An 18,017-nucleotide genomic window follows, 5' to 3' on the forward strand; every position below is an offset into this window, starting at 1 on the left:
CTTTTCTCAAATTTAAACTAACCACTAGTACCTTACAAGAAGCAGATTCATTTCTTCAAATCTTCTCCAAGTATTACGACCAAATTTCCCATAAGTTCCTCCTTTATGACTCAGAGAGGATATTGTCTCCTCCAGCTCTATTTGTGCTTGTTGCTTTTACTGTGGTTTTACTTCACCAGCTTGCATCTGCAAAATGCAATGCAAAATCTTCTAGATGACAATATTTCCCTTAGTGACTGTCCACTTTCACATATTTATATAGACATTATAGATATTGTAATCACTTTGAGTTTGGCCAATTGTGTAGCTGCTTTTAGCATTCCTTTTTGCACTACATACACAATCTTCCATTTTCTTCTTACATTCATTATTGTATTTTTTGTGTTCCTTATATTTGTTGTAGTTTTTATTTATATTTTAATTTTGTCAGTATTTCTGCTGTTGTTAACATCCACATTTCCCCGAAGAGGAATCAGTTCATTACTTTATCACTTTGTAAATGGCAGTTAAACATAACATCCTTAAAATGAAAGCAAGTTACTGCTATTAGAATGCCACATTTGGTACCTTTCAGCACTAAAACATCACCACATACAATATGCAAATCTTTTAGACAGCTATTTTTACATTCTTATCCTTTATGTAATAGCACCAATAATGAATGTGACTGGCCATAAACTCATTATAGAGCATGAAAACAACTCCAAACATCTGTCTGGGTGTTCTTTTCTGTTTATTGCACTCTGAACAAAGTTCAATGATAAATAAAAAGCAGAACTTTTGAAACACAGAGTTAAGAACTTTTGCACAGTGCCGTATGATATCCTTGAGTAAAGGCCTGGTCTGCTCTGTGTTTGTTCAATCCCCTGATCCTGTCACTTGGCGTCGTCAAATCTGACACACAAGAAGAAGACTGATGGATCAGTCAGTGTCGCCGGTCTCTCGGTTAACGCCGGCCTAAACCAATCCTCAGGAACCAGGGGGGGACAGGAGAGGAGGCAGGTGCTCAGAGGACCACATGTGGTGGCAGATCTATTGACAGAGGGGTCAGTAGAAAAGCTTTCCCACCCATTCCCAGAACAGCATGAAAGCTTGATTTAATAGCGGATAAAAGCGGGCAGATACTCAGATGTGGAGGGATTACAGTCGATAAACTGTCACCTGTATGGTACAAAGAAAATCAAAATGAATATATTTCTGCTAAAATAAATTATGAATGGTTTGTGGATGTCTCAAAATACTGAAAAACTCAACGTATAAAAAGTCCTTCTCTCTGTAGGATTGAGCAGAAGACAAATGTAAAAAAAATAAGTCAGAGTCTAAAGGAATCAGATTGGAGGTGGACTCCTGACTGTTAATTAAACACATCCATCCAATGGATTATTCTACCAATTACAATTTTAAATAGGTAATCAGTAATCTCTACCTGATTACATCTTGACGGTAACCTCCTCCCTCGTAAGTGAATGTATTTAACTTGGGGTCAAAGCTTTCTATCCATCCATCCCCAGACCCACCACTGGACAGCTAATAGATGGAGCAGCGAGATAGGGCACAGCTTATTGACCTTGATCTGAAGGACAATTGAACTCTCTTCCAGCATAGACTCGTACATAGCAAGCAGCTATGGACACACACACAGTGGAAAAGATGTACAATCTCTACCAAAACACACTTGACCAGAGGCACAAATGTACAGATAGACAGTAAAAGACCCGAACGAATGGAAAGCGCAGATACGAGATAGACACACACATGCACGCACACACACTTCATCTCACTGCTTTTTCTCTACGAATCACTGACTTTAATGTTTCTGGAGCGAAGAATCCAATCAGACCCTGGTCCAACATGTCAGCCGCTGAGCCGTGGTGTGGGAGCATGTACATGTGTGCGCACACAAGCACCTAATCTCACCCACTTGTCTACAAACCTCAGTTCACCAGGTGTGCGAGCAGAAAAAAAGCAAGCTGAAGATCACGGATCAGCTCTTAACAACTAGAAACAGAGATAAAATATTTACTTCGCAGCCGCTGCGTAAAAAGCTGCATTTAGCTGAACAGAGCAGAAGCGCGCTCGCTCTAGAATCTAAAACAGACAGCAACACCTGAAGGCATTTGATTGGTGAGTAGACTTAATGGGCCGAACAGCCGACAAGCAACATGTTCATCTACTCCGTGGAATATCAATATGCATGCCTCATCTTTCACACGAGAGCATCGATAAAAAACAAATCCGTGTCGAGTCGGGCATGTACTGTCAGAAACATGAAGGTAATTGCAAACATATCATCTATATTCATGAGAATTGATGGAGGGAAAATACAAAATCAGAAAAAGGAGGAACATTTTCTGTTCAATTATTCAATATTCGTTAAAAAGTCAAAACTATTTTATGATTACCTCGTGTGCAAACAACATATCTGCAGCACTGTGCAGATTATTTGGATTTGTATGCAACATCCAGTACTCGCTAAAGGGCACTTTCAGACTGGCGTTGCATGACCTGTCACTTTGACCATCTCCATTCACCATTAAAAACCTAACTTGCTAAAGCAGGAGCCCCCTCACCTTAACAAAAGCAAATGCCACGGACTCAGAAAAAGTTAAATGCCCTTTTCAACAGAATGGTCCTTTAATATCAAATACAGAGAGAGACAACAGGGGAGTGTTTGTGTCATATATTTGTACAAATTGGTAAAGCGACAGAGCTCTCGGTCCAGGTTTCACTAACAATGTCTGGCCCTCTTCAGTGCTTTCCCTGGAAATATATATATATATATATATATATATTCAAAGTTATTTCTTTGGCCTTTTTGCCTTTATTTTGACACGACAGTAGAGCGAGAGACAGGAAAGTGGGGAGAAGAATGTGGGAGGGACCTGCAGCAAATGGCCATTGGCTGGATTCGAACTCACGACGGCTGCGTCGGGGACTAGAGCCCCAGCACATGGGTCGCCAGCTCAACCAGTTGAGCTATAGTGGCGGCCCCTGGAAATACATTATTAAAGGAAAAATGACACGATGAGACGCTTTTTTTGGGTCACCAAGGAGCAAAATTACAGGTTGCCAATTTGTGAATTGCATGAACGTGACATTAAAATGACTGGGCACATGATGAATAAAAAACCTGACTTCACAAAATGTGCGTTATTTTCTTGCATTTTCTTGCCACAACCCTCAAGACACCTCTTCCTGCATCGGATAAGTGTTTTTGGTCCAGGCAGCTAATGTAGCATTTGCTAGATATCAGGCACCATTACCCTTGAAATCACTGAAACAGCAAATCGTCAGAGGAAGAAGAGCGCCTGAGGCGATGGCGTCCCCGTATTACCTGTAACCAGGTGGCTGTGTGTTGCCCAGGTTTGGAAATGCTAACCTGCCACTTTGTTTGAGTCTAAACACTGAGGAGTAGAGGAGAAAGAGGAGGAGGACAAGAGGGAGGAGAGGCAGTCTTAGATCATCCTTTTGATGCAACCAGAGTGTGTGCGTGAAGACAGACAGACAACTTGACATGCAGTCCCTCTCCAGGGTTCTCACAAAGTGTTTATCAGTGCTTTGGCTACATTAGACCTTTGAAGCATCAGCAGAGAAGGATAGCATTCATGTGCACACACTCACACACACTCATACACACAGTCATGACCAGCAGACAGACAGGCCCCAGGCCCTCAGCGCTTCAACTTACTGTAACATAAAAGTGATCCTCTTTTCCTAATGGAATAGACAGTGAGGAGAGATGAAATTCCGAATAGATTTATCACTGACTGACAAACAGAAGGCAGCTTCAGAAGAAATTCACTTTCCACCAGCTCTGGCCAAATGGGGTTTAACAGGCACAGAGCTGACACACTACATGTTTGGAGTGCTGGTGGGGAAGCGCCATCACACATGTCAGTCATCTCGTTTGGATGGAAGGAAAAAAAAAAGAAAAAAAGGATGGTTCTAGAGAAGCAGTTTTGGATTTTCAGTAATCTTAAACTTTTGTAGTTGTGTAGTTGTGACTGATTACCGTAGCCGACTGTAGCTGTCTTCATCCGCTGCTGTCAGGGATAATGTGCTCATAAAAACACACTCCCTAAATAGTTTGGAGATACGGTGTCAATGTTTCACTTTTTGCATTTGAAGTTTTCCTTTAAGCTCCATTATTTGAACTGAGATTTGTAAATATCCATCCATCCATTATCTATACACTGCTTAATCCTCACTAGGGTCACGGGGGGCTGGAGCCTATCCCAGTTGACTCAGGGTGAAGGCAGGGGACACCCTGGACAGGTCACCAGTCTATCACAGGGCTACACTTAGAGACAGACAACCAAGCACACTCACATTCACACCTACGGACAATTTAGAATCACCAATTAACCTCAACATGTTTTTGGACTGTGGGAGGAAGTAGGAGAACCCAGAGAGAACCCACGCTGCACGGGGAGAACATGCAAACAGAAAGATCCCAGGTGTCCTAACCAGGACGCGAACCAGGGGTCTTCTAGCTGCGAGGCGATGGTGCTAACCACCGAGCCACCTTGCAGCCAGACTTCAAAGATAAACTTATTAAAAAATATTAAATTGTCAAACTCCTGCCCAAATCAGGTTTAGTCAAACCTAGTTTTATACCACCTTTGGCGCCCGTGTGCTTTCAGACCTCAGCATGATTGCAGCAGCTACTGCAACACCATAAACAATAAAGTGATACAGTGAAATAAATCTCATAAAGCACTGGAGAGGCATTCCAGCTTCCTGTCCATTATAAGATCTTCCAAATGGAAACCTTTTGTTCACCTGCACTGGTGAGACTGTCTTTAGCTCAGAATAAAAACATGTCAAACTGAGTGTGAAAAGCCAGTGAAAATAAGACCTCGATGCAGCGTGGCGGCACAGCCCGGGGAATCCAAGCGAAATGGCAGCTTAGATGAAGAGAAAAATGGCACAAAATTCAGTGAGAGACTGAAACTCTCGATGTAACCTGATTGGTATCCACCAGGGAAAGACTTCTCTTAACCACCTTCATGATGAGTGGAGACTGTGGGGACTGAACACACATACAATGAGCACAGACACACACACACACACACACCCCAACAGGGATGGTGTACTGAATAGAGCAGGCTATTTTAACAGCTCAATCACTATACCATCTGACAGCAGCTTAGAATTGAATATTAACTGCCTTACAAGCGCAATCACAGTAGACTGGATGTGTACGTGTGTGCAGCTGCTGTGTGATGAATGCCCTTGTGTGTCCCTATATACATTGACATAATGTGTATTGTGGCTGCCATTAGTCAAAATATTTCACAAGATTTCAGCCATTAAAATGTAAAATGTGTCATGGTCAACGCTCCATTCTCGTGGCTCCACACGGTTTTAAATCTTATCGGAGCGCTCGCCCCCTCCCGTACCCACACAACACACATGAACACATGTACATGGACGTGCCTGTCTGCATGCCTGTCTGGAAAATAATTGTGCTCCCACCCATAATTGTCAAGCAGTAAATCTATGAATACATTAAAAATAGGTCACTGTGATTAAGTGTGATGATTGCATCTCCACAATAAATATATAATCATGCATTTTACCATGCACGCTGCATAATAATGACATAATTACCATTTTAGATGGCCTCATCATGACAGAGATGTTGTCATGTGTAATCTCTCCACAGTTTTAAGCATGTTTCCTAATCCATGACACAAACTGTCGTATAACTATGTAACAGGCTTCATCTTCCCTAGAAATCCACAGTTACGCCCTGCTGCCAGAGCAGCCTCTGGTGCAGAAGGTTTGATAGTGTCTGTTATCAGTCTGTCTGAAAAGAAGGATTATTTTTAAGCTAAACGGTCATTATTCGTTCCACGACTCCAATGAATCTGAGGCTGTTGGGAAATTTTGTAGGCGGGACATAGCATGGTATAGAAGTGGATGTGAATGAATCGAGAGAAAACACATTTTGTTTTTTAAAATCCACGGTTATTGTAAAGCTGTAGGTCTCTTTCATGAATGAAGAAAAAGAAAAAAAAAAACAGGTCTAGATAAAGAAACACATAAAAATACTGAGATTTTGACATTTCTGGGTACAGTGAGTAGACAATTACTTAAACTCAATTGGTTGGTGGATACTAAGCAGTAACGACTGTGGCTGAAAATAAGGCCAACACACGATTGTCAAAACCTGCAGTTCCTTAAATGACCACTTGAGGCTGGCCTTCAAAAGTGAACCAATTTCCATAGACCCTCTAAAAGCTAAATGTCCAACTTTACAGCACAAATATACATGTTTACATCCTGGTACGAATGGTTTTGGTTTGTGTAGCTAATTTCCCCATTCATCATGGCTATATGAGGAGTGAACTGTGACATAACTCACCAATTTAAATTGTATTAAGGCTAAAAATTATGCATAGTGAAGGGCGCAGCCACAATGAGTGATGCGTGGGCTTTGTCATAGGAGACATTAGCAAGACTTGCTTGTTACCAGCAGCTGTCGCTTTAGTCGATAGTAGCCTGCAGTCGTTTAGGTAACACTATGGACAGGAAAGGCAGTGCATATCTCCAAACATTTCAGGGAAAGAAGTCAAACCATTACAGAGCCGATATGTTCCGTCTGAACATAGACAAATGCATGCCATGCCATCAAACTCTAAGGAGATTAGTAGTAACTGCGTAACAGTGAAGCAACCGCATTAGCTTTATACGCAGTCACACAATACCAGGTAGTACTTCAGAAGGCAGCAGCCATTTAGGGGATAATGTTGACACCGTGCACGTTTCTCATCTTTTCAAAGAGGCTGATACAACACTCTTGTAACACACAGATGTAATGGAAAGGGCTCTAAGTACACTTGATTGCTTGGGAAGTGAGGTGGGTCTGTGGCTGTCAATAGTTTAGTGGTCAGGGAAGCAGCAAAGTGAAAAGATCCTTCCTCTCTGACTCTTACATTCTGCTGCATCTCCCCGAGGCTGCAGCCAAGTTGTGTTTTCATGTTGGCCAACTTTAAGACAAGCTGGTTTTTAACCGTCATCCCCATTTGATACCGAGAGCGTGTCTGTATGTGCGCATGGAGAAGGACGGAGTTGGGGGTGAAGGAGGAATGAGTGATGTTCTGTAAGCCATCGCCGGAAGAAAACAGTCTGCTTGAGTCTGAAGTGCAACAGCCTCTGGGTGCCCACTGAGCCTGCTTGTGTGCCGGCGCTCCATTACATTACACCTACGCACACAGTGAGAGCAGTCAAAGGATTATAAATGAAGGAGAACATAATGGGAAGAAACTCTGAGACAAGAGGCTAGCACTCGATGTCTATGCAGTCACCTCTTCTCGCGGAAATGTGGGTGAAGCAAGATAAAAGCGGCAAAACGCACCACCACAACCGCACACTTTTTTCGATGGGTGAACTCCTCTTTGATCTGCTATCAAATAATAGAATCAAAGTTACATTTACTCTACAGCTACCTGTACTAAAGATGCTATATATTGCATGTGTGTAGGCTTAGAAGAGGGAACATGCAGGTTTTTTTATTTCCGTGTGTTATAGTTTGCATCTCACTCAGGGTGTTTACTCCATGTCGACAGCACTTGATAAACTTGTACATTAAGATGTGGAGCCGTATTAACTCCCCCTCCTGTTACCTCCTATGAGATTAACACACACATACAGCACACACACAATGCCTCCCTCTCCTCCGCCCCTCTCTGCCCTGCAATAAAACACCAGCTAACATATCCCTGGTGGGCATCGATTCGACTGCTGTAATGTAACATAGCAGCACAGGCGGACGTGAAAAGAGCAACAAGTCCCCAGAGCCTGCAGGAGCCTCTCTGACTACTGTCCATCCCCCCTCCTGTCTGTTTCTCTGCTTGTGTTCCCTTCCTGTCTGTCCAGGTCAACAGAGTGCTGACAATGTCTGTGGTGCGAGTGTCGGCAAGAGAAGAAACCAAACTTTTCCAAGTAAAGACAAAAAAAAAAAAAAGAAGCATATAAAATTGGCAAATAGGCAAACTTGCAATGGCTATTGTTTGTAGGTTTGCAGCAAAAAAAAATATGTCTTGACTGTACTGGCACAAAGTTGGTAAAACAACCGCAAGACAGTGTACCTGTTACAGTGACTTCACTTTCAGATAGTGGTGTGGCATGTCAGGACTCTGAAGCTTGGCCTAGTAGCTTTTGTATAAGTGGCCACAGCTCATGTTTTGGGTTTTTCCGTGGGCTTTGTTGTAGCTTCCTCTTTGTTGTGGGGCGTTTTGGTTGTCTGGTGAGCCTTTGTTTGGAGGAACCTTTGGGGATGCTTCTTTGGTTTAGTTCTCATGTGTTAATTCCAGGTTTTTTTTTTTTGTCTGGTTGTTTGAATTCTGTCAAAGCAGAGGGTGTGGTGATTTGTTTTTTTAGCTGCAGGGCATGCCTTGTTGGACAACTGTGATGAGCTCTGGTGCTTATTCTTGGATTAACATTTTAATTAAGCCTACTCGTTTTGTGAGGTCAGAGGGAGAACTCTATCTCCCGTTCACCATATTCCTTCATTGTGTTTCTGTGAAAAAAAATAGGATCTGCAGGTTGAGGTGGTGCTCCGTGTCTCTCTTTTTACCATCCACCTGGCATCAACTATCTGCCTTTTGTGTTTACAACTTCCACGTCCATCCACTGCTCGCTTTGCCGACTTCCATTGTTGTTGTGTTTTTATACATTTCCTGCCATTTTTATGTATTTTTGATATGCTATATTTAGAGAACTCAAGATGCTGCATTGTTACATCTTTCAAAAAGCAACAAAATACTGAACAGGGATACGGTAAAAACAAAAAAGTGAGTAGTAACGAAGATAATAAAGCAGCATTTTTAAAACCTAATAAAAGGAACATCTAGTCTACTTGTGACTAGATGTGTACGGTAAACTTTTGACATTAGCCAACGCACAAAGCAATATATTTTTTGTGTTGCAAGACTGATGCATCACTAATCAACATACTTCTGTTAAATGAACCTACAAGACTACAGTGGTTTGCTGTTTGCTATACCGGCCTTCTCCTGTGGATGGTTTGGGGGGCTGGAGTCCACTCCAGCCGACATTGGGCAAGAGGCTAGTTACACCCTGAACAGGTCACAAGAGAACACACGAGAACATGCAAACACCAGAAAGACCCCAAACAACCAGCAGGTTCAAACCCAGAACCTTTTCATGGCAACAATAGCACAGAATAATTCACAGTAAGTATGCAGTATGGTGATTCTGCTTTCCTGTACTGTGTTACGTGAGCCCAAATCTTACTTATGGAATTTTAACAGTAGGCTTAAGTGGGAGCTATGTAGCTGCAAGCTGATTTAAAAAAAAAAAAAAAGTAAATCCATTATAGCTCGTATATTAGCATGCTAGTCACATTGGCACGATTACAGTATTTTCATAGCTCTAAGGATCAAATAGCCTGGCTGACTGTGATACAGCTAAGCTGCTCCTGGTAGCGGGTTAGCACAGATGAAAGTACTAGAGAGAGGGAAAGGATGCAATGAGCGGCTAAGAAAGACAAGCAAAACTAAGAGGATTAAAACACATATAAAGACGAAGAAATTCCACTTTCTTTTTTCCCCAGGTAGTAATGACACGAGCGCAACACATTTAATTGATATTTGGAAGAATTCATTCGCTTGCTTGTGGACAGTTTAATTAACTCAACCTCTTAATTTTAATTCTGACACACATCTTTTTTTTCCTACTTAACAGGCATCCAGAATACATTGACAGGTAAAAGGGAAATTCTTCATTGTGGATGATCTTACCGGGTTTGTGGAAATGTAAACTCTGTGGTGATCATGCTTTAAGCAAGCTGGATCCTTCCTGTGCTCGCCAAATTAGTGCCTCAATAGGCCGCACACATGCATGTAGGCACACACATGCTGCATTAAGCTGCACTAACCAGTTTATTAAAATTACAAGCTGATTGTTGAGGAGGTAAATTACATTTTTTAACTATGCTTTGTTGTAAATTCTTCCCTAATGAGGAAAAAAAAAAGCAAAACTAGTATTCAACAAACAAAAGGGAGGTCATTCGTCTTGCAAACACCGACACTATTAAAACACAAAAACATGATGTTTTACCTACACACACAGACCCTGAAGCATGCAAATACACAGCTCACAGCGACTGTGGGCCTAAACAAATGCGATTTCATATTAACATAAATTAAAGGCTCATAAACTTTCTTCAGAGGCCTCCTCTAAATGTAATAAAGAACCTCTCTTCCTGGATCCATGTTTTATTCAACATTTGGATATGCTCAATTAGCAGCCCTAATTAACGTTAGCTGTACTCCAATTGTAGCCGCTCACGGAGGGAGGGAAGGAGAGCCAGGAGAGGAGATCAGAGGTGGAGGAAGGTGGCGACGGAGGTGGTGAGGATTATGGGATGGATGAAAGCAGCACATTTCAAAGGGAATGTATATTTTCACAAACACACATTGATGAGAATGACGATGTGTTTGTGGATGAACAGTGCTATTATGCACTTTTATGTATAATCTTATGTAGAATCTTTTTTTTCATGAAAACAGCATGACACTGTAAACCAATTTAACACGGACAACAAGCTCCCAACAAAACCTGTGCACCTGTTGTCTAGCAACTGTCTTGCTTTTTTATTTTTTTTTACGAAGGACCTTGATGAATGCGCTGCAGAAATGTTGGCATTATCAGAAAGCCAGTATGACGGTTCTATTAAAACATTATTCAGCAACCAGCTGTTATCAGACTGCTTTGTTATCAGCACATACTACACTCATTTGTTTTCTTCTTATAATTGTGTCTGGAAAATCATGTATAAATCAATCTTAGAGAGAATAATAAAGAAAACAGCAACGGCATGATTAGGTTTTCTGCTGCTCCAGATGATTGTTGGTCTGTTTTATCTTTAGAAATCTTCTTATTTAATACAAGTGACACGAGAGAAAGGAAGAGGATTTATACATCTGATAAAAAGTTTATGCATAACTTAAAATGATGAAACATTTGTTTATCGTTGGAAAACATTTGCATTACTCTTCTGTGCTGTCTAAGTGTTGCACATTTTGAAATATTTACTTTGGTGAAAAGTATTTGTTCGATATATTACAAATATTGTATGCATTCATAAGTTTGACATATAAAAAAAATGTAGGAATTGTTTTTACAGATATGTCGATAGTATTCTCTTCCTGTTCAATAATGTTTCAAGAAACGGATCAACTTATAACCTTTGAGAAATGTGAATACAAACTTTTAGACTTCCGACAAGAGTTGTATGCCAGAGGGAATCCACCATCCAGTCAAACAATCAGTCAATTTGCAGACAACTGACCTAGCAGTTACACTAAACAGAACAACTAAATCTCAAAACTCCAAGCATATACACGACTACACTCACAGTGCATATCACAGAGAAAACATTTCAAAGTCAGTTTCACAAAACTGTAAATGGTAGCCTTCTTTAAACATACAACATAAACGACAATCTTGATACAGGTCCCTAGAGCCAGTTGGCAGCTGGGGATTGGACAGTCCAGTCCTGTCGTCCAATTCACAATGCACCAGAACCCTATGGGCCCTCCTTCAGGTAGTAGGACCTCTGGAAAGCCCACAAAGGCCCCACCAGTAGGCTCTTGCCCTTCAGCGTCTCTAACCTAGGAAAGGTATGTCAGTTCTGTGATTTTCTCCTCATGGAAGTCTTTGAAATTACATTTCATCTGGGCTCTCAGCCATGGGACACCTTACCCTACACTCAGAACACAGCTCTTGGGGTCACTCAGGTCACAGTAAGGTGGTGATTCATGGAGGTTTCTAGGGATGAGTGCTGGAAGAGCCGAGGGGGAGGTCACTGGACTAGCCGATGTACTGGTCAGTCTACATTCCTATGGTCATGAGTTGAGGATAGTAACCGAAAGAATAAGACTGCAGATATAGTCAGAGGAAATTAGTTTCCTCCGACTGATGTCTACACCCACCCTCAGAGACAAGGTGAGGAGCTCAGTCAGTGAGAAGGACACTGAGTAGAACCGCTGCTCCTCCGCATCAAAAGGTGGTTCAGGCCTCTGTCTAGGATTTCTCCTATGTGAGCGGTTTCACACATGTCAAACCAGGAGGAGACCTCATGGCAGACCCAGGATGTACTGGAGAGGTTTTGTCTCTCAGCTGGCTTACGAACGCCTCGGTATCCTCCTGGAAGAACCGGAGGTGGCAGGGGGGGAGAGGAAGGTCTGGGCAGATATGTTTAAGCTGTGCCCCCCCGTGACACGGAAAAGCAATAGAAGTTGGATTCACGGATAGATACGGATCCTTTAGATTTGCTTTTGTATTTTTCTGTGAGGTCAGACAATACGGGTCTTTCTCCACAAAAGGTGAACTTCTTAATATTCATCACTTCTTCCTTCATCTCTAAATGATAAATCAAAAGCCGATCTCTGCAGGTTATTATAACAGCGGGACTCTCGTAACACCCCATCTACACTCAAACCACATCAGGCAGTAAATCAATTATCATAACCCCCTATGAAATATTTCACAGCCTGTATAAACCACTTTATTTTTCACTGCAGTAATGGATAGAGGCCCACACAGGTCAGACAAATGAAAGGCAATAGAAAGAATGTAAAGTCTCTGGTTGACCTTTGTGTCAATACGCGGAAATAAAAGAGAATAAAAAAAGTGCATGAGCTAAGCAAGGATGGAGTGAAGAGAGGAAGAAATCTTGTTTTTGCAGTTACACAGTTTACACGATACATCAGAGAGACAAAGATGGCATGTGAACAATACAGCGGCAGCTCGGGTTACATGACTAAGTCAACAGCGGCTGTTGTTTTCATTAGGTCATGGCCACCAACTCCCTAATGTGATCACTTTGTGTACCAGCAGTCTGCAACTCACAAACAGAACGGGAATGCATGAACGCGAGGAGAGACGCAGAGAGAAATTTTTAGACATACCGAGCAGTCGAAGAGAGTACACAGAAAATATGGAAAAGATAAGTGAAGACACATCCATCCGTCATAAAGTGTTTTTTTGAAATGCGGCAAGATTGTGACAAATTGTAGATTTCATGTGTTTGCATCAGTTGGGTTGCCGTAAATAAGATTTCTGAATGTCATAACATTTACTCTTGGAAAATATAACCTTTAAAGAGCAGATTATTAGGCAGCTTATGTTCCTAAGTTATAATGTTGATCATATTTTTTCAGAGATATTACCCTGTACATGTACAGCAAGGCCTTCACAAGTTGTGACAAATTGAAGATAATACCAAACCTGCATTATTTCTTCAATTTCAGTCAACATTCATTTAAAGGAAAGTGTTTCTGGCACATGTAAAACTAAATCTACTGCGCTACTCATATCTAACTGGTATGAAAACTAATTCCTTGGTGACTACAAAAAAACTGTGCATCAGAAGCTGATGTAATATGAAAGAAAAAGAGAAAGAAGAAGGATGAAGAAAATAAATATGGAAAACAGGAGACGGACAAGGAGGTTGAACTCTTGATGTTGCAAACCACAGGATCCCTCAGCGGAAAACAAAGATAATTGTAAAGTGAAAAATGACCTTTAACAATGCAGAGGAAGCATGCACCGTGCTTTCAGTGCACCCCTGTGACTGGTGTGGTGAGGCAGTACTCGTGATTTGAAAGTAGCATGTTACAGCGAACAGCAACAGCTTAATATTGGTATTTTGAATACATGTGGGTGTTTTTTTGTAGTTTTTTGCTGTTAGATTACTGTGCCACCCTGAGGGTTTGAAAGTGAGGAGATGGCACGACTCAAAATGAATTAAATTTGTAGTACCACTTTATTAGAAGGAATGCATAGGACTGTTATGGCACAACATAATTATTATATGACACCTGTTATGAGCATAGAGGAGGCTTTCTCAATGTTTATGATTCATCGTTAGTCATAAAGTAGCATTCAGCCCTTTATACAATTTGTAATGCCCAGCTGACAAATGTCTTTGCTGTGACAACTTGACAGTACCTTGGGGCTAGTAGGAGTTATGGCTAAGGCTGTATGACAGTGGTTTGGTGACTAGTCCAAACAGTTTCAGAGATGTCATAAGAGAGACTCAACACTTCAAGAATCCAGAGCAGAACTTTATGGGACAATCCCACAATGCCAGAGACATGGTTGTATGACACATGTCCCGCTCCCCTCAAAAAGCCGTTTTTACATCCCAGTGACCATTGAAAATGCACCTTTAGTTCTCGCACCGCATTCAGAGAGGGACCTCGTCCAAAATAAGTGCCCAGTGGTGTTACCAAGATGGCTGAAGCATGGCAAGACTTACCTGGAAGGACTTTCCTTGTACCACCGTGGTTGAGGTAAATATTGATGATAAAATGAAATATTAACGACAACCAATGTCAAACCAACCCCATATGACGTATTAATGTAATCATAGCTGTTTATTAAAAGAGGCCAGTAGCCTCCAGGTCTGAAGAGTAAGACCTTTGCTGAAGTGCTATAAACCTGCATTTTTTCTAACAGCCAATAGAGGGCAGCACCTCTAGTTACAAAAAAGACGTCTAAATGTATACAAGAATATGGGAAAATGTGCCTTCATTTGCTCCACTAGTAAGCATATTCCGGATGAGTTTATGTTCTCAGTCACAAGTGTCAAGTCTCCCTAAATATATACAGCATGATGTTCATTTGGAAAATCAGTCTCATTTAGAGTAAAACAGACAATAAAGCAGAACATGTTTTAGAGTTACTTTGTGATTGACACGTAGCTATTGTATCAGCATGCCAGATGTCCTTGAATTTTCAGTCACATCCACCACTTGGTTGTTACATCTGCTTTCAAAAGAGCAAGATGATGAAATGCCAAAGTTGAGGCTTCAAATAAAAATGGCAGTCCACAAATCAGTAGGTGACATTACCGTTGCTATGTCATTTGTTCATATACAGTCTATGAATGTAATGGATCTCACAGTTCAGTAGTTCCTTCAAGTTCGATCACTGGGCTTACTTTGTGGTGTTTATTATAGGTTTATAGCAGGTTATGTTGTCTTGGTTAATGGTAATTTGCATTTAAAAAATGACACAATTAGCCAAATAATGATAAATCAAATATTCATAGAGAATTCTCCATGTTTATGAAAGTCATGGCAAACTTGTGCACATGCCATTTAAATAAAGCGTTACCGGAATTGCCTCTGCACTCGATCAGGTTCATTAAAAACACTGAGAGACTTTAACAGTAACCGGCAGTCACCTCACACTACATGTTTGTGTAGTCATTAATTATACATGCATGCACACGTCCTCGCACTTCACTTTCATGAGAATGTATGAATGTCAAAGTGCCTGAAGGAAACATTATGGAAACAGTAAGATGCCTTACACACATTTACCGTAGTTCTATTTTTACGAGGACTGTTCCTTTGTTACATTTGCTCCTCACTTTAGCACACTGCACAAATACCAATAACTGGCCAAAATGTCTTCACCTTCACTCGATTAAAATGAAATGACTCTGACAGACCGACAGTCAATTTTGTTCTCACACAGACACCCCATATACAGAAGTTTGCACGGAAACTCAGAATACACACAGGTTGGGTAAAGGGCAACTCCTAAATCCAATCTATATTCTTTGGAAAAACGCTGCGTGTGCATGTGTAGCATTTGTTTCGGGTTTAGAAATCAATAATGCTATACGCCAGATGTTTACGCTGATGAAAATCAATGCCCCTTTTACAGCTTTGATACCAGCTGTAAGGATGTAGGTTAGGAAATGTGAAAAGAATGCATGTATGACGACACAAAAAACGTGATGGTGCCGACGGTTAAGCAATATGTGTGTGTGTGCAGTTTGCTGACAACACTGTTCTATAATTTTTCAATAAAGCTTCTTAAAAGCATTGTCTGTGCACATTAGAAGATTTCAAACTCCATGATCACAGAATGATTGTGTATTTGTGTGAAACTATGGCCTCTGTTTCCATGTGGATACATTGTGATTGAAAGTGGACGACAAGAGGAAATATAACTGGCTACAATTCAATTCTTTGGTTTCTAACCAAACCAATGATTTACACGAAATGATTCTTAATTGCAACCTGCTTGTGCACCGTGCATGCACCAAATGTTACATGTAAAGTGTGCCGCTGCCACCAGCACACCCTCCACATGATATATACTTTGTTTCTTAACTCACAAATCGACTAAATGTGTAAGACTGTGGAATGTATGTCAACCAAAGTAAACACCAGGGAAAAGTGGTGCATAGGACTCACCTTGAAACACTGACTTCTCCACATTCAGCTAATGGAGCAACAGCCAAGAACAAGGACAAGATCATAGGGAGCTATATATATATTTCACTGTTTGGCAGCTGGTTCTGGTTGCACTTTGACCCAGATTTTACCTGAATCTTCCCACATGCGACTACCCAAAGTGTAAAGAAAATTTCCATGCTTACTTTGCATCGCCACACGTCCCCAGATTTGACACTTTTTTAAAACATATTCTTTTAGACGTAAACTTAAAATTGATCTTCACCCCAGGATGTGAAACAAAAAAAACCTCAGCGAAAACACATCCGACAGTTACTGAAACAAGAGGTGCCATAACACGTTAGTAGAAATAATGTCACATGGGACCTACAGCTTTTTAAGTTACTTTTTTTTATTTCCTGCTTCTCACCTCTGACATCACCAATTTCCGTCTTTTCACTTGTTTTCTGTTGAACTTTGCTATTTCTGTCAACTTTGAAATCTTCACACATTTCCTGTCTTACAAAAAAAGCATATGCAGGGTTTTGGGTTTGCCAGAGACAAGTGCTTCGCAGTACAACTATTTGTTCAGTGCTATGTGTTGCTTTCTAGTTATTTAACATCTTCTTCTAAAAGTAAATTAAGTGATTACATTTAAAAAAAAAAAGAAGCTGAAGCTATGCGTCACAAGTCCAATTGTGATTAATTAAAACTTCTTCAGAAAATACTATGAGAACAAGCAGCACAAACAACAGCAGATGAAGCTCAGAATTGGACGCTGCACTCTGTCCTTTTATTTCCCCCTCCGTTCAGCATTTCCACCTTCCACCACAGACTTACCTGCTGCGCACTGCTCCTCATCTGCCCCGTTCTCACAGTCTCTCTCGCCGTCGCATCGCCATGACAACGAAACACATTTGCTGGCAGCGCCTCCGCAATCAAACTTCTCTGGTGGACAAGTCTGTCGGCCTGTTGCGAGAGGGCGGGGGTAAAAGACAGCGAGGGAGAAAGAGCCAGCGAGAGAGGGGAAGACAGGAAGAGGGGGGGGAAATGGATGGAAGAAAAGAAAGAGTCGGGGGGGGACGGGGACGCAAAATGGGACACGGAATAGGGAGGAGGCAAAAGATGGAGAGAGAAGGGACAGCCAGTCAATGAAACAGTTTGATAACTTGGTTATCTTGTAGCTCAAATCGATTCCCCCTCAAAGGCCTGCAATTAAACTAGACACACAGCGACAGTGGAACAAAGAACCAGAAACACTGTGAGGCGAGACACAAAGCCGAGAAAACACACACACAACAAAAAACCAAGAGGCACACAGGAAAAACAAGAAAGACAAGCACCACTTTGTGTGTAAATGTTGCTTTGTATAAACTAGTACTGTTTATCAAATAATAGATAAAATAATAAAAAAAAAGAAAGGTTAGGTCAAGATCCTATCTCCAAATAACTTCTAAATAGACTCATTTTTTTTCCCCAAACTGCTTTCCAATTAGCCTCTAATTCACTTATTTATAGAAACACACATAGCAGCAAACTGTCATGCTGAACCACCTGGAGCTAAGTGGTTTTATATCTTGCCCAAGGATACTTCAACATGTGGGATGAAGAAGTCAGGGATTTAAACATTCTACCTGCAATGACCTCCTGAGCCCAACTGAAATATTAATAAACCCTGAAAATAATCAGTAGCTGAGCTTCAAACACACAGCACATCTAAAGGGATCTTTAGATAGATGGATCACTTCAGATAGATAACCTGATTGTCAAGGACACATGCATAAAAAA

At 41.1% G+C, this 18,017-nt stretch overlaps 1 protein-coding gene across 1 annotated transcript in view; it reads right to left on the bottom strand.

Annotated features, from left to right (window-relative positions):
* Window positions 1-18,017, bottom strand: part of lrp8 (low density lipoprotein receptor-related protein 8, apolipoprotein e receptor) — a 201,142-nt gene that overhangs the window by 56,394 nt on the left and 126,731 nt on the right. The window contains exon 4 of the mRNA XM_008279416.1: window positions 17,070-17,198. Within this exon, the coding sequence (XP_008277638.1) occupies window positions 17,070-17,198 (129 nt within the window). The remainder of the gene's footprint in view (window positions 1-17,069; window positions 17,199-18,017) is intronic.

This window comes from Stegastes partitus, unplaced genomic scaffold, assembly GCF_000690725.1.
Source record: "Stegastes partitus isolate 25-593 unplaced genomic scaffold, Stegastes_partitus-1.0.2 Scaffold158, whole genome shotgun sequence".
Taxonomy (NCBI): domain Eukaryota; kingdom Metazoa; phylum Chordata; class Actinopteri; family Pomacentridae; genus Stegastes; species Stegastes partitus.